Below are 25815 nucleotides of genomic sequence, written 5' to 3'. Positions count from 1 at the left end.
GAAATTACTAACTATATGAGAACCACACAGTCTCCTTTTAGAAAAGTGCTTATGCAGGGTAGAGGGCACACAGTTCTCATGCAGAGGTCCTTGGATTATTCCAGGCATGTTGTGAGACTCAGTCAGACTATTTGTTGAATAAATAATCATCCCAGAGTGGTGAAGCCTTTTTTGTCTTCAGGTTCCAGCATACTGCTCCTGTTGTAGATCATCGCATCAGCTGTCTGTAGCTTTGACCTCCATCCTCTCTTCATGTTTCAGTATTAAAATCTGTCCGATCTACCCTGCTGGGCTGCCCTGTGAATTGGTGGCAGGCCTTGTGATGAGGCACAGAACTTCCACCTCTCTTGAGTTTTGTTCCAAAGGCCTTTATGGTGGTGGCATTATTCACTTCATCTGGAATCTCAGCTGTGTTTGCCAGTCCAGAACTTGAGCCTCACTGCCAACAGTTAGCAGTCAACTAATGGTGTATGTGACGTTGGTTATGCTAGAATACTTAGCCCCCAACTAGTGATAGCATATTAGAAAAATTAGTTCCAGGCTGGAAATCATCTTTGTTGTAGTCAATTGTGTACTATCCCAACAACATAGGTAGAGATTTTTCATAATTTTCCCTACTGAAATTTGTCACCTTATGGTAAAAACAAGATTTGTGTTTCCCTTCTTTCAGCCTATGGCCAACCTCCCATGATCACATTAATTTCCTTTTCTTTTTAATTTTTAAATCTTTTTTTTACACTCCAGATTTTATCCCTCTTTTGGTCCACCCTCTTTCTGTTGCACATCCCATACCTCCCTCCCCACACCCCCTTGTCTCCACAAAGATATCCCATCTCCCCCACCTCCCCTACACCCCACCCCACCAGGCCTCCCCACTCCCTCCCCAAGGGCCTCAAGTCTCTTGAGAGTTAAGTGCATCTTCTCTGACTGAACCCAGACCCAGAAGTCCTCTGCTGTATATGTATTGGGAACCTCATATCAGCTGGTGTATGCTGCCTGGTTAGTGGTCCAGTGTCTGAGAGATCTCAGGGCTCCAGGTTAATTGAGATTGCTGGTCCCCTTACAAGTTTGCCCTCCTCCTCAGCTTCCTCCAGCTTTTCCCTAATTCAATCACAGGGGCCAGCAGCTTCTGTCCATTAAGTTGGGTGTAAATATCTGCATCTGACACTTTCAGCGGCTTGTTGGGTCTTTTGGAGAGCAGTCATGAGCGTTCCATAGCCTCAGTAATAGTTCTCAGGCCTTGGGACCTCCCCTTGAGCTGGATCTCACTTTCGGGCTATCACTGTATCTCCTTTTCCTCAGGTTCTTCTCCATTTTAGTCCCTATTATTCTTTCACACAGGAACAATTATGGGTCAGAGTTTTTTTGACTGTGGGATGGCAACCCCATCGCTCACATGATGCTCTATCTTTCTGCTGGAGGTGGGTTCTAATAAAAAGTACAGAATACCCAGGATACAGTGCACAGAACTCAAAAAGTTTAAAAGCCAAAGGGTCCAAGTGAGGATGCCTCAATCCCACTTGGGAGGGAGAAGTAAGCAGTCACAGGATTGGGGAGAGAGAGAGGGAGGGAGAGAAGGTCCTAGGTGAAAAAGGAGAGAGAGGGAAAGAGGGGAACATGATCAGGTATTAGGTGGGGGAAAAGGACTGAAATCCTTAGGGCCAGCAGAAAGAATTGAGACAGGCAACCTCAGGAGATAGGAGGTGGGGGAACCCTCCAGAAAGTACCAGAGACCTGGGAGGTGAGAGACTCTCAGGACTCAGAGAGACCTTAGATAAAATGCCCTACATTAATTTATTAAAATGTGATATTAATTCTGTAAGTAGCAAAGAAACATGGTGTCAATAACTGCAACAGTTGCCCTTAAATTCCCTTTCTAAATATGTTTCTTAGGTTCTCCATTAAGTCCTATTGAAAATGTCTGTGGGAAATGCCAGATCGCTGTGTGATCTAAAGAATTCAACCTCCAGACCATACTTAGTTTACCAGGCGTCCTACTGGATCCCCTCGGGAGCCTGTTAGTCAGCTCACTATTTTAAAAACTTTCAATTTAATCTTCCAGCTTCAGTCTTTTTACCTTTTCTTTGAGCTTAGAGATTATATCTTTTAATTTTAATCAGTTCACTGAGATATAATGTCAAGCATTTCCTGTTTTAAGTACACAAGCTGTAACCATCAGAGTTCTGTAACCATCAGCACAACCTAAATTTAGAACATGTTATCTCCCCCAAAGGAAACTATACCCATTAGCATCACCCCCATCCTATCTACCTACCTAGAAAATACTATCAGTCACTAATCTACTTCCTGCCCCAATAGAATAGCCAATTATGGATATTTGCCATAACTGAAGTTATGCAACATATAACATTATTTAGTTTCTTCCCCTTAGTATAATAATTTCATATAGAAAGCATCAGCCCATCATTGCTTTCCTTCTCTTTTATAGATTTATTTAATTTTGCATGTGTTTAAGTATTTTGGATGAATATATCTGTATGTACTATATAGTACTTAGTATCCATGGAGGTCAGAAGGCTCTGGATCCCTTGAAATTGGAGTTATGAATGGTTGTGACTTACCACAGGGTGTTGGGAACTGAACCTGGGTCCTCTACAAGAGCAGCAACGGTTCTTAACTGCTGAGCCATCTCTCTGGCCTTGCTTCATTTCTACTTCTTAGTCCAATTTCTTCTCTAAGGATCAATTATTTTTCACTGTGTGAATGTCTCATCTTTTTACTCAATCATCCATTGATAGAATGATTTACATCTTCTACATGTAATGATCAAGGTTAGTATGAACATTTGCATTGATATTTTGGGTGAGTGTGTGTTCTCATTTTTTCACTGATAGACACATAGAAGTCTAACAGTTGTTCATCTGATGATGTTATACCTAACATTTTGAAAACTTCCAGATTGCTTTCTAGTTATATCTTCATCTCACCCTGTCAAATAGGTGCTTTATTGTGCTATCTGAGTGAGCCAGCTAGAAAGTAAATCTGTCATGGCAGCATGTTGGATGCTACATAGCCCCAGGGAATAAACAAAACTGAACATATTGATCCTGCCTAACTCTTCAGGACTGTTACCTTGCACGTTCCCTCCTCCCACTATCTTATGATACTTCTAGTTCATACTCAATCTTTATCTTATCACGCATACTTGTGTCCATGTTGCAAGCTGGCACACATATCTATGTTGTACACATATTTTTATGACTGCCTAATGTCTCTCTGTGTGTATATCTGTGTCTCACTCTGTCTCTCTCTCCCTGTATGTCTCACACACACACACACACACACACACACACACACACACACACACACACACACCCTTGGGCTGAACCAATTCATACATACTTTTCAAAGCCATGTTTAATGGTATTCTTCTCCAACATGACCAACCTGCCTAGTTCAATCTGTACAGAACTAACTCTCCTTCTCCTCTCTATCACTTAACCCTTTGCTGTCATTATCCATGTGCTGGATGTCTGTCTGCTAGACTCTATAGGAAGAATTATACTGCTAACTTGTCTATCCCTAGAACTGACAATGTCCAGGGCACATTCAATGAGTAGAGGCCCTAGAATAAGTCTTTGAAACTATCAAAGCATAACTCTCTCTACTTTCAGCTACAGATCTATTCATACATTAACTAGTTGAGAAGCTTGAAGTAACACTTAACATAATTACTTCTTGCAATTTAAATTCCCTTGGCTCTATTCTGTGCAGTCAGTATCCTTCCTGCAAAGGCTGTCATGTGAGCTCACCTCTCAGAATTTTGTTTTTACATATGAGTTGATAATCAGATGGAGCCCTCCATAGTTGGAAAGGTGTATTTATTCTATCCTTATATGTCTACAATATAAACAAGAACCTGGGTACAGAAAGAGTTAAACATAAGACTTGGGAACACCTTTCTGATAGGGCCTCTTCCCTTTATTTATCATTTTACAACTTAGCTCCTGCTGCCTCTGTGAAATAGGGATAAGCTTACGCAGGCATGTTTCGCTCAATGGTAGAACAAGAGCAGAGTCTTCTGTTATAGCTCCAATCAAAAATGTCCCTCAAAGACTCACATGTTGAAAACTAAGCCCTTGACTGGTGGTGGTGCTATTGAGAGGCGGTGGCCACTTCAGTAGGTCATGTCTAGTTGGGAGAAACAGTCCTTGAGGTCAGTTCTTGATGAATATGATTGTATCCCAGCCTCGTCTAGTCCCCCATCTGCTTCCCAGTGACCATGAGGCATGAAGTTTGGTTCTACTATAACCCTCCCACCATGATGCTCTGCTAAACCTGTGGGTCCAACAGCAATGGAGCTGAGGTACATGGACTGAAACTTAAAATTGGGGACCAAATTAAACTCTTTCTCCTTGTAATCAGATACTGTGTCTCAGTGACACAGAGCAGAATAACAATCTCTTTGTGGGTATCTGCTCTGATGAATGACCTCAGTAGATGGAAGTGGGAGGTGTGACACATAGATTAGATTCAGTCTCTTGCTAATGCAACTTATCTCACTATTACTATCAATAAGCTCCTTATTTCGAGGGAAATCATACACATTCGGACACTGACATGGACAAAGCTAGAAATTGCAGAGCATGGTCCTCTATTGACAAATGGGTTCTGTTCAAAACTATGTGCATAAGTCCTTTGAAAGTACAGAAGAAAGATCAGATACTCAGACTATCACATAGATTTCTTTAGGTATATGTAAGGGAAAGGAGTCACATGTGTACACATGTGTGAGCATATGCATTTTGAAATCATAGGTCAAACTTGGGTGTCTTTTTTCATATGCCATCTACCTTGTTTTAGAGTCATGGTCTCTCACTGACCTGGAATCGCTGACTTCTAGGCTGCTTAACCAGCAGACCTTGGGATCTCTTTGGCCACATGCCCAGCACTGAAATTACAAGTGCACACTGCCCCTCCTGGCTTTGGTTCTTTTTTTTTTTTTTTTTTTTTTTTCCGGAGCTGGGGACCGAACCCAGGGCCTTGCGCTTCCTAGGTAAGCGCTCTACCACTGAGCTAAATCCCCAGCCCCCCTCCTGGCTTTTTATTTGGGTGCTGAGATCAAACTCAGATCCTTACAGTACCAACGTAGCGCTCTCCTCCGTCCCACCTCTTGAACCCACCATGTACCTGCGACATGCATTTATAATTCTTCATAAACCCATGCAAGATAGAACTGAAACCCTGTCACTTTTCTAACTTAGAAACTCAGAATGACATGCCACAGGGGACACTGAGAGAGGAACTACCTTTTTTACTAACTAGCAATAGGCTTGAGACTTGGAAGTTAATTATGAGCTAGTTGTGGCAGCAATATGGTCCAGAGATTTCCATGAGGAAAGGAAAAAAAGAAAAGGAGACTCCCTGTGACAGGATTCCAGAGGGAGAAGCCTTCCAGGACTTGGAAAGATGCCCCCTAAGGATTTAAAGTCTTAGCTTCATTTCCTGATGAAGTGGTATGTGGGTGGTTTAACATGATGGGCACCAGGAATAACATTTTAGTCATTCATGTGTCTTCAGGCCTCCATGATGGTGTTGGGGGGGTTATGCACAGAAAGGGTATTTGATTGTGTTGGGAACAAAAGAGTACCTTTTCCTCTTTCCCCATTACCCTTTGACTCCCTAGTCAAGCTAACAGAGGACATAACCACCAGAATGTACTGAACAGGTTTTAGGTAGACTTGCATATAAGGAAGGAGATAAAAATCAATTACTCCAACTTCTCTAATGAGGAAGACAGACTGACTCAATACCACTAGTCTGAGCCTCTGTTATAAACTAACACAAGAATGGAAAGCCTACTACTATTGTTCTGCTAAATGAACATAGCAATAAAATGACTTCTAATGGCACATTGCAATACCCATAGATCAGTGATGAATCAACTGTCATAAGAGAAGCTTTTGTTCAATAGATGGTAAATATCACACAGACCCACAGCTGGACAACATAAGGAGAGTGAGAGACTTAATGTTCATTCCCAAGCAGACTATGTTTATCACACTCCTCTATTTAAGGCTCAGGGATCTACATAGAATATGGTACAAAAAGACTGTAAGAGCCAGGCATGGAGATAGCATTTTCTAGACAAAACAGTACAGATGGACACATGAATTCGCAGATATCGTGGCAGCATTTATAAGACCAGCACAAGTTCAAGACAGACAAGCACAGGGCATGGAGAAGGGGCAGTGAACAAGCCTCGCCCCTAGCCAAAATTCACACAAAAATAATAGTTGCTGGGAAAGGGAAAGTCAGTTTTCTTTAATCGAGTGACACTGGGTATGTCAACCACACTGCAGGGCAGGTCTCATGCTCAGGAGTTAGCTGATACAAACCAGACTCTGATGTCCAGGGGCTTCTTTCTTCCTTCCTTCCTCCCTCTCTCTTTCTTTCTATTTGCTTTTCTTTAAGAGTAAGAAGAAGATGAAGTTGGGTAAGTAGAAGAGAGAAGTTGAGGAATAAGAAAGAATTTGATTTTTTAAAAGTAACATTGCCCTTGTAAGAATACAGCATTTGAGAGAAGAAATCAAAGTGCTAGTATTTACAACCTTAAAACCCAAAGAATAAGAGTCTGGTGAAAGATAGGAAAGAAACAAAACAAAACAAAACAAAAAAACAACTACAACAAAAATCAAACCAAAATAAGAAAACCCTACTATGTTAAGACAAAAACATGATGACTTATCTTGATTGTTAGTTTGACTAGATTAAGTATCTAGGAGATTATTAAAAGGCTCTTCTGTGAATCCGTGAGGGCCTTTCAGCAGCTCTGGATTTGGTGGCAGATTCCCATAGAGTGGTGCCCAGGTGGAATGAACAGGAAAATGGAGAGTGCCCTCCTTTGCATGAACATGGCCTCCCTTTGCTTCTAAGCCCCCTGTAATGTGATCTGCCCCACCATACTTTCCTATCACGATTCACTAAACCTCTGAAAGATGGAGTGAAATAAATCCTTCGTCTTCCTGTCACTGAAAGCCCAAAATCTGACTACACAGAAAAATGGCAGCATTCCTTTGACCCAATACCATAGATCAGAGGAGTTGAATTTTGCTCAGAGTAAATCTTCTGTTAATGGTCTTCCAGATTTGGGGTGTGACCATAACGAAACTCATGAGTGAAATCAATGCAATGCATTTCTTATAAACTGGTGAACTGTGCGATGTTAGAGACCAGGTTGTGAGGTGTGAGACAGAATGATTGATTTATGGCAAAATGCAGGCCAATAAAGAAATTAATGGGCTTTAAATTATTACTTTAAGAGGGAGTTTCACACTTCTGTTTCCAGGCAAAATTTAATAAGGTAGAAGTATTTCTTAAGAAAAAAAAAGACCAGACTAACTCTAAATGCAAGGATTTAAAAAGAAATACTTAGTAAATTGTTAGCCTCAAAGAGCAATCAGCTGGCTCTAAGTTCGAGGTTGGAACATGAGAACTTGTTTTGTGGAGTCGATAGCCAACCACAGAGCGGAAAGGTCAAACTGAGGCAGGTCCAGTGCAGCCAGCAGGGCCACAAAGCCCCTTGGGAGGTATTCTGTTTTGTTTTTGTTTCTAGGCAAGATGTTCAGTTTTCCATTCTCTTTCTCCCGGACTCTCCTTGACTATTCACAGAAACAACGCAAGGAAACTGCCAGAGTTCACAGTCTTTGACCTGGTGAGGGAGAAGTAGCCACATGAGAGGGGCAAGAAAATGCTGAATCCTTATCTCTTCCCTAGGGAAGGAGCCTTACGTGGCTAGAAAAGTGTATCATATATTCTCCTTGGGGAAGGAATAGTTCCAAGAGTCCTTCTCTTGGGGTGAGATCAGAGGATACCCCAGAATCCAGGTCATGGTATCTGCTTGAGATTGAGGTTAGATCAAACAGTAACAACCCCACTCCACAGCTCCCCACTTATTAAGGTATAAGCCAAGCTAATGAGCCTCAAAAGCAGGTCACAGCAGAATAGCACTGGGACACTTTGGACAGCAACACATCCCACAGGAGAAATTATCTATTATCTATTATCTAAGCGCTATTATCTAAGCTACAGAGCACATGGGACACCTAAAGTGAAGGGCCCCAAAGGAAGTGCTCAGTCAAAGCAACCCTCACCCCAAACATAAACATAGACCCACATCATCGAGTTATCTGACGTCCCTGTTCCACTATAAGTAACCATAGTAACAACAAACCCCAAGCCCACCTATATCCTGAGTAGAGGGTCTGGTTCATAACTTATGACTGTTCATATATATGTTACATACATACATACGGATGGACATACATACATATATACGTACGTATGTACAAGGCTTACATTCTTACCTTACCAGAGCAAGAAGCCTATACGGTTGTTTTGTTTTCCAGGTTTTGCAAGGTATTCAAGATATCATGTGAAACTTTCAATGTTATTAGAAAATAGGTGATCTTGTCCAAAATAAGTCTAATGTAAGTCTTTTGAACATGTTTAAGGCAAGCAAATATGAGCTATGACTTTAGTGACTTGGATGCATTGATTTTAATGTGTGAAGATGGATTTATTGGACATTACCATTTCCTAAGTTGAGGAGTATCTGTAGAAGGCCTTACTCCAATTATATTCTCTCTCTCTCTCTCTCTCTCTCTCTCTCTCTCTCTCTCTCTCTCTCTCAAGGTCTATGGGGGAGAAAAGCCATTTTCAGATACAGTTACCTCAGCCTTTATAATCTATACAAGATGTCTGGCAAAATTATGAGGTATCAGAAAAGCAAGGGAAAAACTCAGTGCCCTACAAGGAGCTGTTCATCGGCATCAAACCCTGCCTCAGACAGTGGAACAATGTATCAGGGAACTTACATGACCAGGATTGACCTGTTAAAAGCATCTGCTAAGAAAGCAGACACATAGAGCCTCACTGACCACTTCAGCTGAGAGATGGAGATGGCAAGGATCAACTGGAAATCCCAGAAGTGAAAATTCAGTTACACAGTCTACAAGCCTCTCCCTGGCTCATTCCTTCACCAAGGAAGGTGAAAGGTCAATACAAAAAACTCCAACTGAAACCCAGAGTAAAAGGGCGACAGAAACAGATATGCAAGAACAGTCAAGCAACCATCTATCCACAGCCAACATTCCAGAAAGACAGTCTGGTGCAGAATTCCCCAAAGTGCATGACGGCCACCAAGAGCAGATGCAAGAAGTTCAGAGGCCACTTCATGTGAAAGTAGGAAAACAAACAAAAACAAAGTTTTAATTTAATGAACAGCATTGTACAGCAGCTCATTGACTGTGAGTTCTAAGAACCCTAAGAGAGACTACAGAACCCTTTACACAACTGATTTTGCCCTACATATCCACTTACAATAAAGCTTAATATGTAAATTGGGCACAGTAAGAGATAATAAAACATACAATTACCATAGCCTGCTATAACAAAATGTATTTCAAAGTGATGAATGTCCCCCCTGGAATTTTCTACCTAATATGTTCAGCTTGTGCTCGACTGGGAGTACCTAGACATACAGAGATCAGACTCTCAGGTAAGGCAAGGTCACTGTACCAAGGCTACTTTACCAGTCTGGCTGATGGTGCTATGGTTGACATCTCTGCTAGTTTTGTAATGCCCCTACAGTTCTAAACTTATTGCAAACTAAAGACTTATGAAGGGTGCCTTAATTGTGAGATTTTATATCAAGAAGGAATTACCAAAGCTTAAGGCAATAAAAGAAACTCATTTGCTAAGAAAACTACTTTTCCATACCTACACATTGTGAGCTCTCAGTATTTGAGTTCATATTTTCAGATTTGCAGTTCAAGGTGGAAACCTATTTATGGTGGTCACTACTGTGAAAAGCATCTTCCTATCCAAATTTGCTAACTTACATTAAAACTGTGAGGGTAGAGCAGACTGGTAATGTGAGCATTGCTTTTAACCTTCTACTTTTTAGATGTATGACTTCAAGGAGTTTTAAGCAATTCTTTTATGAAGACTGTATAGTGCTATGGGGAGTAAGGGGAGAAAGCTGTCTGAGGCATGGGTACTAAAGGCTACTGCATAAAAGGGACAGTAAACGAACCAGGAGACAAGGCTCTTCCACGCCCCAGCAACAGGACCTTGGGAAGTTACACTTTCCAAAGCCTCACTGAGCAGAGCTCCAAATGGGATAAGCAGAACTAAAAGATTGCTGTGGGGGTTTCCATTCAGTGAAGGGAGAAATGTAGTTCTTCGATTACTGTTTCTAAAAGCTGTCAGTAAGTGTCAGCTGTCAGTTCAGTTTGAACAAAGGACTGAAAAAACTACCTGGAGAGATTCAAGCAATGGCCTCACACCTAAGTGCTACTTCAGGAAGAAGGAGGAAAAGACTTCCAGGCAGAAGACTCAGAAAACATTTCAGAGACGAGACTGCATGAACTGTTGGATAGATGGACAGAGGCTCAGGGCATTCTTGGGAGGCATGCTGCAGAGGAGGAAGGTCAAGATGTGTACAACACGATGAGGACCGGCAGACAGAAAGCAGGAAAGGGCCTAGGGAAACACTGCTGCTGCAAAGGGAGGGTGAGTGAGAGCCCCCAGGGCTGTCTACATTGGAAATCAAATGCAAAGTAGATGTAAAATAGGCTTCAGTGACCATGATTCTGTCTTTCAGGAACTGGCCCAGCCTTTGAACAGACATTTGTGAGGTATTGGGATTCAATACCTACTTCCTTCTCCCATAGCTCTGCAATCACTCTGAGAACAGTGTCCAAGCAGTTCAAACAAAGCTTTTTACGTCAAGGCTCCTACAAACCTTCTATGGTTTCACTATTCACTGCCAAACAGGCTGAAATCTGACATTGTAACAATATTAGGGAATGTCTTAGTTTCTACTGCTACAATGAAATACCAGGACCAAAATGCAAGGAAGGCGGCTTCTTCAGCTTACACTTCCACATTGCTGTTCATCACCAAAGGAAGTCAGGACTGGAGGTCAAGCAGGTCAGGAAGCAGGAGCTGATGCAGAGGCCATGGAGGGATGTTACTCACTGGCTTGCTTCCCCTGGCTTGCTCCACTTGCTCTCTTATAAAACCCAAGACCATCAGCCCAGGGACAGCACCACCCACAATGGGCTGGGTCGTCCCCCACTGATCACTAATTGGGAAAATGTCTTACTGTTGGGTCTCATGGAGGTATTTCCTCAACTGAGGCTCCTTCCCCTCTGATGTCTCTGGCTTATGTCAGGCTGCATCGAAACCAGCCAGTACAGGAGATGACATCTTCAGGGGACAAGTTAAAAATGGGTCTATCGTCCCGACTTTAGAGTGCATTCCTGACATAATGAGTTTTGCTAGATTTTCTTTTTTCTTGAACTTCTCTGGCTCCAGTTGCATAATAAATTTCCACTGTTTGTAAGTTACCCAGTCCGTGGTATTGTGTTATGGCCATAGAAAATAAATTAGGATGGCATTCCATGTTCTTCCTTTGCTTAAAATAAAGAATCATTATCTTCAAATGAGCAAAACAGTCAATAGGACGAGGAGTTTGAGGCCATTCTCATCTGTAGAATGCACGAAATTCTGTCTCAAACAAAAACAACACAAAGCTAATGACTTTGTCTTCAGAGTAATTTTTTTCCGTGACTATTTTTGTTAGTCTCCCCAACATACATTTTTCCTCTGCTTTTACACAAAACTGCTTTCCAAGAAAGACTGGTACGAGTTACAAGTATGAGACCCCTCCCAAGCCCTGCACCTGTTTTAAGGAAGATTGCCTGACATCACTCTGATTCTGTAACAGAGTATATTTAGCCATCCACCTTCCAAGTGAAGGCAGCAAAATTCCCAGACTCCGTGATGGTGGTGCTGTTACTCGCCAGCTGTGCAACCTTACATTTCTCAAGCTCTTCCAATTTCAGATTCTCCCTGGACTAAATAGAGATAATGAGATCTTCACATCACAGGAAAATAGGAATTTACATGCCAATGTGCTGACGGAATATTAGAATGTACTCAAACAACTATCTAGAGTAAACCATAGCCACCAATATCGCTGGTTACAGGGGTCCTCAAGATACGGCATTGGTAGGATACTAGCAGCCTGCAGAAATTATGAGGGGGAGGCTATTTGGGGCTCAAGAGCCTAGCCTACTGTCTCCTTGAAACGAAAGGTCTTCTCGCTGTAATATACTTCCAGATTCAAAGCATCCCTGTGCCCTACCTTTAGGCTCATGGATCTATCTACAATTCAGTGACTCCAGAGTTGACTTGATGAGGATGGTATCCCTTCTAATTATCATCATTATTGTTGAAACCCCTTGTTTAAGTCAATCTGTCTGCCAGAAGTCTGGTATTCCACTCTCTGCTACCTTTAGGCTCCAATTCATCTTCCCTCCCCAGGTGTCCATTCTTGTTCTTTAAGCCCAGCTCATATCCCACCACCTTCAACCTCTTCCTTAACCACTCAGCTACTATCAGCACCAAGGACCAGTTCTCTCTGCTCAAGTCTCCCTCACTCAGAGTTCTATTTTTCTGCATAAACATCCTATTGAGGCTTTAAGCCTGACAACTGGCTTTATCTTTTATTAGCTCTCTAACGGCTGGGACATTCTGCACACAGAAGAGGCAATTCACATACACATGCTGATGAAGTCTGAGGGTGGGACCCAATCTATTCCCTAATTGGAGAAGCTAGAAGCCAAGCTCAAAATGACTCCTTTTCCAGAAGCAACACATTCCATCCAGTGTGGCTAAGCAAGCTGAAGTCTGAGCGACAGGCCTGGCACACGCCCAGTCACACACATTTATAAAGGTGCCCTTTGCCTGCTCCCTTACCCCTACAGCTCACATGGCCTTCCAATGTGCTATGCTCCAATTCCCTTGTCCTTCATGGAGTACTAATGTCAGAGCCTGATTCTATCATCCCGGTTCTCCCAAGATATCACAGGTTCCCTCTTAGACTATTCATTCTTTCTCCCTCCCTGTCTGTCTCCCTCTTTCCCAGCCTTTCTTCCCTTGTATCCCTTCCTCTCTTCTCCTTTCTTCCCTTCTAATGTCCCTTCTCTCTCCTCTCTCCCCATTTCCATTCTTCCTCTTCTTCCGTCCCCATGACCTCCTTCCCTCTCCCTTCTCTTTGTCTTTTCCCCCTTCTTTATCCATAGTGCCAGGCTAGAATATTATACCTCACGAATGGTAAGGAAGTACCTCTCTACTGAGCCTCTCTACTGTAGACTCTCTCACTACATATTAAAACCTAAGTTAAGAAGAACAGTCAAGGAACACTTTTAAAAGCTCGGTGGGAACAAATTTACCCAGAATAAGGATAAGAAAATTGTCAATCCCAATAGAAAGCCATTCTCACCAGTTTGTCTCTTTTGTAACAGAATATACAACTTGTACAGGTCCCATGTTTTCCAGTCCCATGGAAGTCAATGGAGCTGACCCTCTTGGAAGGTGTTAGAACTGTACAGCTAATACCATATTTTATTGTCCCTTCCCACATCCAAATGTGAGAGAAGCATCAGCCACATCTCTGGAAAGCCAAGAACAAAATGAAAATGTAGGAATTCAAATAATTGTGCAACTGCAGTATATACTCCTGACGTGAAGCTCCTAGTCAGAGGGTCTGGATGGAGTGCCTAAAAGTTGTCTTCCTGCCAAGGGAAAGAAACCAAAGCTACTTCCCTTAACATCATTGAAGGAGGAATTCACTCAACCATTTGTAACTCTGAGCATTTACGTGCATTTAAGCCTCTTATCTCCAATTCCAGCATGTGTGTCATTTATCCCTTCTTGTGGGAAATTAAAGAATCGGCAGACAAACAAGATGTGAGAGCAGAGAGGATAGGTGACTGAGGGACAGCGGAGCCTGATATCGCACAAGTTTACTCCTCTTCTAGCAGAAGCAATATCAAGAGATCTATGTCTTCGATTTCCCGTAGACACTGGCTTAGGACTCTGAGGTGTACCTCAAGGCCTGTCATACTTTGCTCTTGTATCTTCCACAATCTTCACGCCTACTGCAATACTCTAAAAATAAGGCAAGGGTCACCCGGAGATCAGGATCCCTACTAGTCCCTGTTTCTGCCCCTGGGTCCCCAGATACAGAGCAACTCCTTAGGATGTCTTCGCCATTCTGCTTCCTCACCAAGAGGCTGACAAGGAGCAAGTCATTGAGATGAGTGGTGAAGGAAGAGCCTCTCTCCTGCCCAGTATTACCCCTGGCATATTTGCTTATTGGTGGGTTGCTAAAATCCAGACCTAGAGCTCCAGAAGTTTCTTGGACTTGACAAGGGAAGCTTGAACAAAGTGATCGCAGCGTCCTCTTCAAGTCACATGCTGACAAGTACTCAATAGGCCTCCAAATCTGGAAAGTTCCCCTATGTCTTCATTGTAACATACAGGGCAGGAGTAACTGAACGACCTGCTGCGAAGTTTTATAGCCACCTCCAGATTGCCTGGCTTTGCAAGGTGTCTCAGCACAGCCTCCTTCACAGTCACTTTTGCAGCTGCAAGAAAATCCCTGAAGCAGGAAAATGTGTAAAGGACAGAAACTTACTTCTTTCTACTGTTGGACTTCTGTAAGCTCAAGATGACACTGCCACAGGTTCACTGTCTATAGAGCCCCACCTTGTGTGTGTGTGTGTGTGTGTGTGTGTGCATGAATGTGTGTGCATGTGTGTATATGCATGTGTGCACGCACGTGTATGCACATGTGCATGCACATTTATGAATGTGTGTGTATGCACGCATGTGTGTATATGTGTATGCATGTGTGGGTGTGTGCAAGTGCGTGCTGTGTCCTCATATAGTAAAGGTGGAAGAGAAGCTGTTGAAAGCTCCAGAAGTCTCTTTCATAAAGGCCTAAATCATATTCCTGAGGTTTTATCCTTCAGTGCTGAAACCATCAAGACTGTCACATTGTCAACACTCGAATTTTTAGAGGGATACATTCAAGCCACTGCACCCTCCAAACCTTTCTAATGGATCAGAGCTCGGTTCCATCGCATCCCCAAGTTGAGTAATTTGACATTTGAAATCGCTTGCCATGCCACTGCAGTAGCTGCAGTGGACATCACAGGCTAGTGACTGACAATAGACACTAAAAGCTCACCTAGGGGTCCCACTGTCAGATATTTGCATTGCAGAAGACTTAGAAAGGTAAATTGCTTCGTGGAAGAATGCAAAACTTATATCCACCACCCTCTTAAGGAAACATGAAATCAAAGACAAATGGCAAACCACACACCAGTGTGTGCATCTTCCTCTGAAGGGATATGTAATAAAATGTTGGGAAAAGTGATGAACAGTTAGACATTCTGAGGCAGGGCCTTGATTACTGCCTGGTTTTCACTTCTCTTTTCAAATTATTGCAAAAAAAATTAATGCTATTAAATAAGAATTCAACATAAAACTCAGTGCCCATGAGCCACATTCTGAACAGAGAGATAACTGTTGCTCTCCCAGGTTTTACAGACAAATAATAAATCCCATAGATAATAAATTATATAGGCAGAAGTGTGTTATTCTCTTTCTGCAAGCTCTATGGAAATACAGAGTTGTCACAGTCATGTTAGATGCCATCAGTGCTAGTTCTCAATTCCTCCCTTTGTAGAGTGTCTCTTGGTTACCCAGCCCCGTGGACGGTCAGCACTCTTCCACCTGGGCCTAGGAAGGGCCTTGGCACAGCAGGTTTCCTGTTGATGAGGAGCAAGCCAATTCTCAAGAAGTTTAAGGATCTCATTGTAAGTCACATAGCACCCATGCTTATATTACCTGCCTCATAGCTTTCTGTTTTATATCACTGTTACCTAGAACCATTCCATCCCATGGGGATTTATTTATTTATTTATTTATTTATTTATTTATTTATTTAACAAGTTGTGGTTTGAATGTAAAAGGCCCCCATATCCCTATATGTCTGCACAACTAGTCCCCAGTGAGTGGTGCTGTCTTTGGAAGGTTATGGAACATTTAGAAAGTAGAATCTGGCTGGAAGAAGTGTGTAACATGGGTCGTGTCTTGCACTGTCACAGCCTAGTTCTTGTATGCGCTCTGCTTCTTGTTCCTCTAAATGTGATATGAGGAGCAGCCACCTGCCTCCTATCCTGCTTTTCCCATCATGGTGGACTATACTCCCTTAAACTTGCAAGCCCAGGCAAACCTTTAAGTTGTTTCTTATGAGATATGGACTTAGCAACAGAAGAAGAAACTAATTCATCCACAAGCAGCCTTGTCCTTACCCCGCTAGTCCAGGAGCAGGCAGATTTCCTGTCTCCCTTTTGAATCCCCTGAGCACAGAGAACTTCACTCCTGCTTAGCCTAATTTCCCACAGACTTTGGCTAAATGACTCCAACTTTGGACTTACCCAAGTCTCATACATCAAACGAAATCATTTTCATGGCAGTTATGTTTAGAAATGCAAATAAGTTTAAAATACATTACTCCCAGCAAAGTCCTTATCACTGCTCAAACTCATTATAGAAAACAGATCTCCAATCAACATTTCCCATTTGCTTCTTTCCCTTTGAATAGGTGTGGATGGAAGGAAAGTGAGTCAAGGCTAAGAAGATCAAGAATAATTCAGTCCCATGGCCTCTCTGCAACAAGAACCAGGACTTCACCTCCAGCCCAGAGCTCTTCAGCTGATTCCTGTAGTGACCAGAATCTACTCAGTTCTGAGATAACACTCTTTTCATTTTCATAGATTCGACTTAAATTCTGCTTCCTGCATCTTCTGACTTGTCGACTCTTCCCAAATGCCTCACATCCCATGACCATAAAAGATGCCCCCCCATATTGCTTTGATATGGATAACAATTTAAAAACCAAATAACCAGAGCTGTTTATAAGTATCAGTTATACACAAATACATTTAAAGTGTTTTGTCTTCATTTATACAGCACATAAGAGTGATTATCAAGGCTTATACCAAATTCAGAAGCTACACATGAATTGGTCTCCCTAAGAATATCAAGCTATGTTTTATATACGGAAGCAACTGTGGGCAGCTTGGGCAAGAACGTCTCTAATAGACACTCAGTCAAATCTCAGAGCAAAGAAACCCAGGCTGGTGTCACTGCTGATTAAGGAAGACTGGCGTTACATATTAAGATTTCGGGTAAAGAAAAGCAGATGGAGATTTCAAAAATGAAGGCAGATTGAAAATCAAAAGGGCAAACCTTCCAAGCTGCAGGCATTGATTTGTAATCAAGTTCTTTTCAAATTGCTTTGTATGTGGGCAGCAATCTATAGCATACTCAGGAGAGCGTGGCAGAGCGGCGGTGTCTTTAAAAAGATGTTTAATGATATCCCCTGAGGGTCAGCTAGTAAAATAATATATGTAGAAGCGCCTCATAAACTAAAGCACCATCAAATGCTGTTACCTCTTCCTGAACTCTTACTGAATGCTCATCACGTGCTTATACTACGCTGGTTAGTGGCCGGAGGTGAGAGAGATATATATGTATATAGTACCTCAAATACATGAATTTAAAAATAGCCCTCAGCAAAAGATTGGTCTTGTAAGTGATTTTTCTACCTAGTTCTAGATATGTAAAAAAATGATTCTATATTAAAAATTCATGAATGTATGGCTCAGCTATAAAGTAGAAAAAAAATCCATAAGATAGTGTGTGTGTGTGTGTGTGTAGGTGTGAGTATGTGTGTGTATGTTTGTGTGTGTATGTGTGTATGTGTATATGTGTGTGTATGTGTGTGAGTGTGTATGTGGGTGTGTGTATGTGTGTATGTTTGTGTGTGTATGTGTGTGTTTGTATGTGTGTGTATGTGTGTGTGAGTGTGTATGTGGGTGTGTGTATGTGTATATATGTGTGTATGTGTGTGAGTGTGTATGTGGGTGTGTGTATGTGAGTATGTGTATGAGTGTGTATGTAGGTGTGTGTATGTGTGTATGTTTGTGTGTGTATGTGTGTGTGTATGTTTGTGTGTGTATGTGTATATGTGTATATGTGTGTGTATGTGTGTGAGTATGTATGTGGGTATGTGTATGTGTGTATGTGTGTGAGTATGTATGTAGGTGTGTGTATGTGTGTATGTTTGTGTGTGTATGTGTGTGTTTGTATGTGTGTGTGTATGTGTGTACGAGTGTGTATACGGGTGTATGTGTGTGTATGTATGTATGTGTGTGTGTGTGAGTGTGTGTGTGTGTGTAGGCTAGCCTGTTAGTGAGCATCAGGGATGTGTCTCCACCCCCCAGAACTGGGATTATAAGTGTGTACCACCATTCCTGAATTTGTGTGAGTGCGCTAATTGCATGTGTGTGTACAGGAGATTCTGGGAGATTGTACTCAGGTCCTTATACTTCCAATGTGTTTGCACTTTGAGCTGACACCCCAGCCTGGGAGAATTTGTGGCTGAAGAGAAATTGTCTTTTCTGGGGGTTAGGGGGGTGCAATAGCATGATTTCCTGACAGAAAAAGGCACCAGTTAAAAAAGAACAGCCATAATTCTGGCCATGTTGAAGAAGATTTTGTCCAGAGGTTGAGCAATGGGACTAAATGCCTTCAACAGCTTTTCCCAAATCAGTAGATAGTTTCTGAACCAGCACCAATGTGTCAATTAGCAAGAAAATACCAATGAACCCTCCAAGGAACTAGATAAGGAGATCTGTCACCTAAAGAATCAGAGATTGAATCAGTAGACTTGTGCCAATGATAAAGTGAATGGCTCCTCTCATTTCTGTCAGCTCTAACTTCTGCATAAAGTGTCACTGTAGTTAAGGACCTGCTACCAAGGCTCTGATGTCTTCGGTTCGAATCCTGGCTCTGTCACATGTTATGTAGCACCAGATTTTCCCATAACTAATGTCCCTTTCCCTTATTCCTGAATGAGGTCCTCCGGAATACATAGTGTCTGTGCAGCATACTTCGAACAGGATCTGGCACATGTAAATGCTTTGGCCTATGCATTCTTTCAGGTCTCACAATCCAACCCAATTCCTAGAAGTCTCTAGGATAAATGATGCAGTGAAATTGTTCAATATTCTATTTGGTTTTCAGTTTGTTTTTATATGTTGTTTTACTTTTCTCTTTTTGGAGAGTGGGTTGGTGTGTATGATAATTTGCACATGTGAGTTTGCACGTGGAGACCAGAGAATGGCAATGGGTGTCTTCCTCAATTGTGCACCATCTGATTTTTTTTTTCCATATAAAACCGTGTCCTGCCTATCTGGATGTGTCAAATCCAAGTTCCAGGTCTTCCTGCCTTCTAGGCAAGCACTTTACTAATCAAAGCATAATGTTCTACCCTCTTCTAACACAGAATAACTAAGCTGTATTTAATGTAGTTTCCAAGAGAAAGTGAGAAGAAGCAGATGTTTCTGAACAGTCAAACATTACAACACACCTTTGGCGTCCCTCATAAAACCTGCCACTAGCCACTTCATAACCAAGTCGGCCAAGACATGTCTGTAGCAGAGACATGCTCAGACTGTGGGATACTTCAGAACTTTTTTTCAATCCCTCAAATCCTGCCCCGCACCCCCAAAATCTCCGAGCATACCAACCTTCTATGAAGTCTGCAGCCGTGTAAGGGCGCTGGTGTGGGCTGCTTTCCACAGGGCTGTTTAGACTCTCCAGGGCTGATTCGATAGCTTCCACTAGCTCATCTCGCTTGTCCTTCCTCACTGGTTTCTCCTCAGGGTGGCGGGTCAGACCAGTCTCCAGCTGGTATACTTTCTGCAGAGTGAAGCTATCAAAAGGCACAGCAGCATATTCGGTGGCCAGCTTGACACCGGCGTGGACCTCAGCCTTGTCCACCTGCCCACGCAGGAAGGCCAGTATATCAGCCTGGGCTTTGGGTTCAGGGTCCCAGCCTGACCGCAGGCTGGTGGCATCGCTGGCCTGGTCCTGCCCACTGCGGAGCTGCTCACTGCGTGCCTGCAGTTCATCCTTGAGCTGCGCGATCTGTCGCTTAAGACTATTCACATAGTTGCGATGCTGTTCCTCACGCTCCTGTAGCACCGCTTGGTAGCCATCTTTGCCTGTGGGGCCGTTGGCCCGTGGCAGTCCCAGCTGCTCTTGGTCGCCTTTTGGGGTGCAGGCTAACATGTAGAGAACAGAGATGGCACAACAGAGCAGCACCAGCAGAATCACTACCCGGGAAATCCACCCCACCAGCCCGCGTCGGACCATCCTCACTCAGGTGCGGGCCATGCATCCAGGTCCAGAGTATGCAACATCCCAGGGCACCAGGAGGGCCCCCAACACGGGCTTTTCTGGTTAGACCACAGTGCGGCTGAAGTCCCCTGAACTGATTCCATCCATTTCCTTCTAGAACATAGCCTGTCTTTGGAAGTCAGCCATTACATGAGAAGGCTCTCCTGCTTCCAAGAGAAGATCCTCTAGGCAGAAACAATCAGTTAAGTGGAACCTCCAAGTTCTTTCTTTTGTTTCCATCATAGTCTTCCTGATGTGCTGAAGATGAGGGGGATCCTGGAAAGACACAAAGGACAGGGAGGCTTAGTGTTTCCATTGAGATTTGAACTTTTCCATTCAGGACCCCTTCTCATCCGAAAAATTTTCACTTGATCTGGGGTATATAGGTATATAAAATAAGCACACAAATCAAATATTTACTCGGTACAAATCATACATTTATTTTAAAGCAATTCATTTATATACATTTAATTTTAACATTTATTAAAGATTAAGCAACTGTGCATATTCATGATATGGATCTGGGGTTTTTTTTTTGACGTAATTTTTGGCTGAATATTTGATACTGCAGGATGGATAGCTCACCTACATCGTTTTGCAGAACTGATTAGTATTTTGATCCTATAATCCGATGCTAAGAAAAGCACTTTGCATACTTATATGAGGAAAAAACAGCAGACGCATGTTCAAAGCTTTCTTTTCAGAAATAGTTGAAAATGCTGTCCTAATCCTCAGTCAAGATCTGTTTAGCCATCACTTATGAATCCAAATGGAAAACTCATATCCAAGTTATTTAAACCAAATATTTCAACACAATCAAATCCAAAGGTACACTAATTTGAAACTTACCTTCTGAGGAATAACAGTAGAAAGATGCTAAAAGTCTTTGTTAACTACAGTCAAAACATTATATATCTACTGGAGGGCAAATTTGGCACCCACTGCACAATAAAAACACTGACGTTCATAGCACGCCTCTGGACTGAGGTGTGTCAGGCATTTTGTGCTGTAATGGCTCCCACAGTGATAAGTCCATGTTTTATCTGTAGCAACATCTCCAGATGCAGCTTGGGTGAGTGCTACTAGAAACACATGGATTCGTATGCACTTGATTTTGAAGTTATTTTGGTCATTGCATGTTCAGAAACCTTATTCTTGCTGAATTTCTCATGAACTCCATGCTCAGTTACTTGAAGCTGCAACGAGGCACTTAAGACGCTGAGGGCTCATTCATTAAGGCAGTCAGTAGACTACTGACCCATCCCCCAAGGTTTATGGAAAGTGTTTATGGCAGATAAATAAGTATGAGTGTTTCTGTTAATTAGAATACAAGTGTACATCATAAGAAACATGAAAAGATGGGTGGAAACCACTGCCAAATGCAAACAGTACTTCTGTTGAGAATTGAGGCTGATTTTTGACACGTCTTTATGTTTCTGTATGTCGAACTCTTCCTAATGACCCACATTTTAATGCTCAGAAGCAAAGTACTTCAACTACTGGCAGTACACTTCTCCACCAGTGCCTGTCTAGCAGGGAGAGCTCTGCAGTCAGGTGTGTATGCTCTCCTCTGAGGCAGACCCAATGGCCATCAGAACAGACTTCAAGCTTTCCGATGAACAAGTAGGGTGTTACCCAGAAGGCCAAATATGCCAGCATAAAATGTCAACAGTGATGCAGTCAGAGGGATCTGAGATAACTGTCTCACCACAGTCTCCAACTAGTTCTGCTAATGGCAATGTGGGCTTTACCACAGAAAGGCATGGGTTAGAAGAAGAACAGAGATAAGATGTTTCTTGTCAGAACTCAAATTCTAGACATGCTTCTTCCCATCTACATGAAGACTTCTGCATCTTGCTTGGTCATCAGTTCTGAGAATGACTGCACCCCAACACTAAATCTTTGTAATAAGGATGCACTATTTCCACGTCCCCTAGGTCACACCTTCCTCTCTCCTCTATGACAGACAACATCTCTTGACATGTTTGTTTTGAGGTGTTCTCCCTTTTTAAATCATCTTGATCATCATGGCCATAAATTAATAAATGAGCCAATAAAAGCAGATCAAATGAATATTTTTGTTTAAAGATATTTTTATACAACTATCTTGTATGTATTCTTACATACCAGGTACCTTAAAATCAAGGAAGTCCTACATTTTGCTAATTTATAAAAACAACATTTTAAATAACCCCTATAAATTACAGAATTATTTTTATAGTATTCTCGTCTTATCTCAGCCATCCAGGTTTTGGGCTGATAACCATTTCTTTTCCTAGTGCTCTGTCCCAGTCTTGATGAGAAGAAGGCATCTAAACAAATTGCACTTCCAGAGCCCCTGGTGGAAAGACATCCCACAGTCATTCTCAAGATATGATGATCCGGGCTCACTGTCCTGTTCTGGATATATCATGCACCTGCTTCATTCTGCGTTCACACATGGGCAAGCTTTTCCCGCTGCCCATGAGACAAGCTTCTTACTAATACCCCACATCACCAAAATTGTTTATTTATCCATTTTCTGTAAAAGTTTACTATACAACATTTCCACTCCAATATATTCTCTGGCATTTCTCTGGCCCTAATGTTTCTCAACTATAATTAGAACAATACATAGTTATTAGTACAAAGTTTAAAGTACATGCTTGCCCTTGGAAGCCTTTTATGTCTGATGAAAATCTCAGGATCTGTATAATTATTGTAATTCTGTGATTAAAACCATCTTGGTTTTGATGTTCAGGCACCTTGCTGTTTTTAATGAAATCTCTCAGATGAGCTCATTATATCTAAGTATTAAATTATCAGTGAAGACATGTTATCATATTATTCTGCCATTTTAAAGACTTTTATTTTAAATACCTTGTCATTACTGACAAAATAAGAAAATCAAAAAAAACAAAAAACAAAAAACAAAGAAATGGAACATTCAACACAATTTATTGTGGTGTGAAACTTAAAAGACACAATCATGCTAACAAATTTTGATGGGATAAATGTTGCATTTGCATAATGGATTGAAGTCAAGTTAGTTTAACTGAAGCAATGTATTAAGACTAGGGTTAATAAAATTAAAATGAGGATGGTGTTGGTGCACACCCTTAATCCCAATACTAGGAGGAGGGTGGTGAATCTCTGAGTTCAAGGCCAGCTTGTGGAACTATACAATGGGTTCCAGGACAGTCGAGACTACACAGAGAGATCCTATATCACAAAAACAAAGACAAGCAAGCAAGCAAACAAACAACAAGAAGACTAGTAGAAAATTAAAACCAAAGACTCTCTGTTCTATCCATAAGTCCTTTGTTACAGGGACTGGGTGGTAGTGGTAAGTGTACTCGGTGAGTAGACAGGCCTGCCACCAAGTCTGGAAACCTGATTTGGATTCCTTGGATCTACATGGCAAAATCCAACTTTCATATATATGTGTATATATTTACACAGGCACACAACAAATAAGTTATTTTTTAAAAGTCTAGATAGTGTGACTTTGGAAATTCATTTAGTTAGGGAGCCAGGAGAACCAAGATATTTTGCAAAAATAAATAAATAAACAAATAAATACGCTTTTTAAATTTTATTTTTTAATTAGCACACAGGAACAAGTTTCATTACAGTATTTTCTGCATACTCATTTTTGGTTGATTTCCCCCAATCATTCATCTCCCCAACATGCTGCTCCTCTCCCCACTTTGGCCCCAGTACTCTCCTTTCCAGCAACAGAGCACACGTTGTCTATTACTCACCCTGTTCATCACTCCACTAAAGTGTTTTAAATGGCTACACTACCAAAAGTAACATACAGATTCAACTTCCACCAAAATTCAAATGACATTCCTCATAGAATACGTGGGTGTATGAGTGGGGAGCCTCAACTTCTTATGAGAACAAGGAGATCACAGCAGACCAAGGAATCCAATAACAAAAGAATGTTGCCAGAGCCTCACAACATGGGACTTCGAACCATAGTACAGATGCCAACATGAACAGCGATGCAGACCATGGAATGTACCTGGACTCATGAACAACAGAGTGGTGACAAAATTGTTACCAACATCAACTCGAAACACCCATCTTATTTAATAAATTATGTTTAACTATGCTGGCAAAACCAGATATCTGCATGCAAGACAAACAAACAAACAAACAAACAAACAAAAAACCAAAAAAAAAATTATATCAGTATCTCTCAGCTTGTATAAAAATCAATTTAAAAAAAATCAATTCAAAGAGGAACAAAAACATTAACTTAACACCTGAAATGCTGAAATCACTAGAAATAAACAGAAAAAAAACCCACTTCAAAACACAGATATAAGCAAAAGCTTTGTGTAGAATCCCAGAACCACAAAAATCAAATAGCCCCTAAACTAACAACTGCTACTATATGGAATTAGAAACTTCACAGCCAAAGAAACTCTCAGTGGAATGAACAGGCTATAGAAAGAGAGAGCATTTAGAAAGAAAACAATATGAGGCCAAACTTTGCGGCCAAAGATTCAGCATTTTTTCTTCCTTTGTAAAATGTTGGGAACAGACAATACATCAGAAACAAAATTCTGCATCCATTAGCAGACAAAATATTTCCTAACGTTTCTAGCAATCTGGTTTGTAACCAAACGAGGTAACTGTTGATAGTGTGAAGGCTAATATTCTGTAGAAGAGTGAAGGCTGCTCCTTCCCACTCTTGCTTCTGTGGAAAACCCAGACATTTTACTCAGCCCACAGAATGTTATTCTTACAGTGGCTGTCACCCTGACAAGCATTGCCCCTTTCAGAGAAGACACTTCAGTAAGACACAGGTGGGCCAGTGAGGCCATGAGGGTTCGACACAGTCTCTTGCCTTGGCAGAGGAGTTTGAGAAGTGGGTTTAAAGTGTATAAGCTGTTTACTGTCTTACAGATGGAAATACCATGTAATTACCAAGCACTGCTACACATTGGAGATGACAATAAAAGTATAGCCTTAAGAGATCTCAGCCACACTGTGCTATTGTTTAAAAAACTTAGATAGGGAACTCGGGTTTTTAGTCCAGCTAAGTCTCTGGGGAAATCTAAGGGCAGGGAGGGAATGTGGAGGAAGGAGGAAACCTTGTCATTAACTGATTTGGGATGCTTGGGTGAAAAGTGGGTACTTGGGTTTCATTATTGTCAGAAATCCTTGTGTTCATCAAGCTTCTTGCCACTTACATTTTTGTATATTTATCCTCACTGTTGACTTTACCCAATGCTTTCTCATCTCTGGCTATCCCCAAGGGTGATTCTGAGCTATTCCACATCTCACCGCTGTATTTACCAATTGGATGGAGGGACATATGCAGCACAATGGCCTCATTTCCATTCCTGTGGGCTCTGGGAATGTCAACATTTGGGAGAGAGGCTTCTCCACACTCTCAGGTGAAGTGTCCAAGCCTGTTGAATAGGACCAGGACTCACACTAAGAGCATTCTCAGTGAAGGTATGGTTCTACCCCTGTCACATTAAAACAATCCTAGGAGCTTTATAACTGCAGGTCATAGCTAGGGGTTGCTTAAGGAATCGGCAGCTCTTCCTAAGTTTTAAAGGCAGTCAATCTGATGGACTCTGGCCTAAGCCAACTAAACTAGCAATTTGTTGAGTTTCTCCAGACTCCAGGTAGCAGGCAGACAACAACTGTGACAAACCATTCAGACCCGGGATCATCTGA

At 41.8% G+C, this 25815-nt stretch overlaps 1 protein-coding gene across 10 annotated transcripts in view; it reads right to left on the bottom strand.

Moving 5' to 3' along the window:
- Csgalnact1 (chondroitin sulfate N-acetylgalactosaminyltransferase 1) overlaps positions 1-25815 on the bottom strand; it is a 335361-nt gene that overhangs the window by 74469 nt on the left and 235077 nt on the right. For 9 of the 10 annotated variants that reach the window (XM_063275379.1, XM_039094494.2, XM_017600096.3 and 6 more), the window contains one exon: positions 19482-20409. In XM_063275379.1, the coding sequence (XP_063131449.1) occupies positions 19482-20109 (628 nt within the window). In that variant the 5' untranslated portion in view covers positions 20110-20409. 10 annotated transcript variants of the gene reach the window in all.

This window comes from Rattus norvegicus, chromosome 16 (genome assembly GCF_036323735.1).
Source record: "Rattus norvegicus strain BN/NHsdMcwi chromosome 16, GRCr8, whole genome shotgun sequence".
In the NCBI taxonomy this organism is placed as follows: Eukaryota; Metazoa; Chordata; class Mammalia; order Rodentia; family Muridae; genus Rattus; species Rattus norvegicus.
This window is presented reverse-complemented; position numbering and strand designations above follow the sequence as displayed.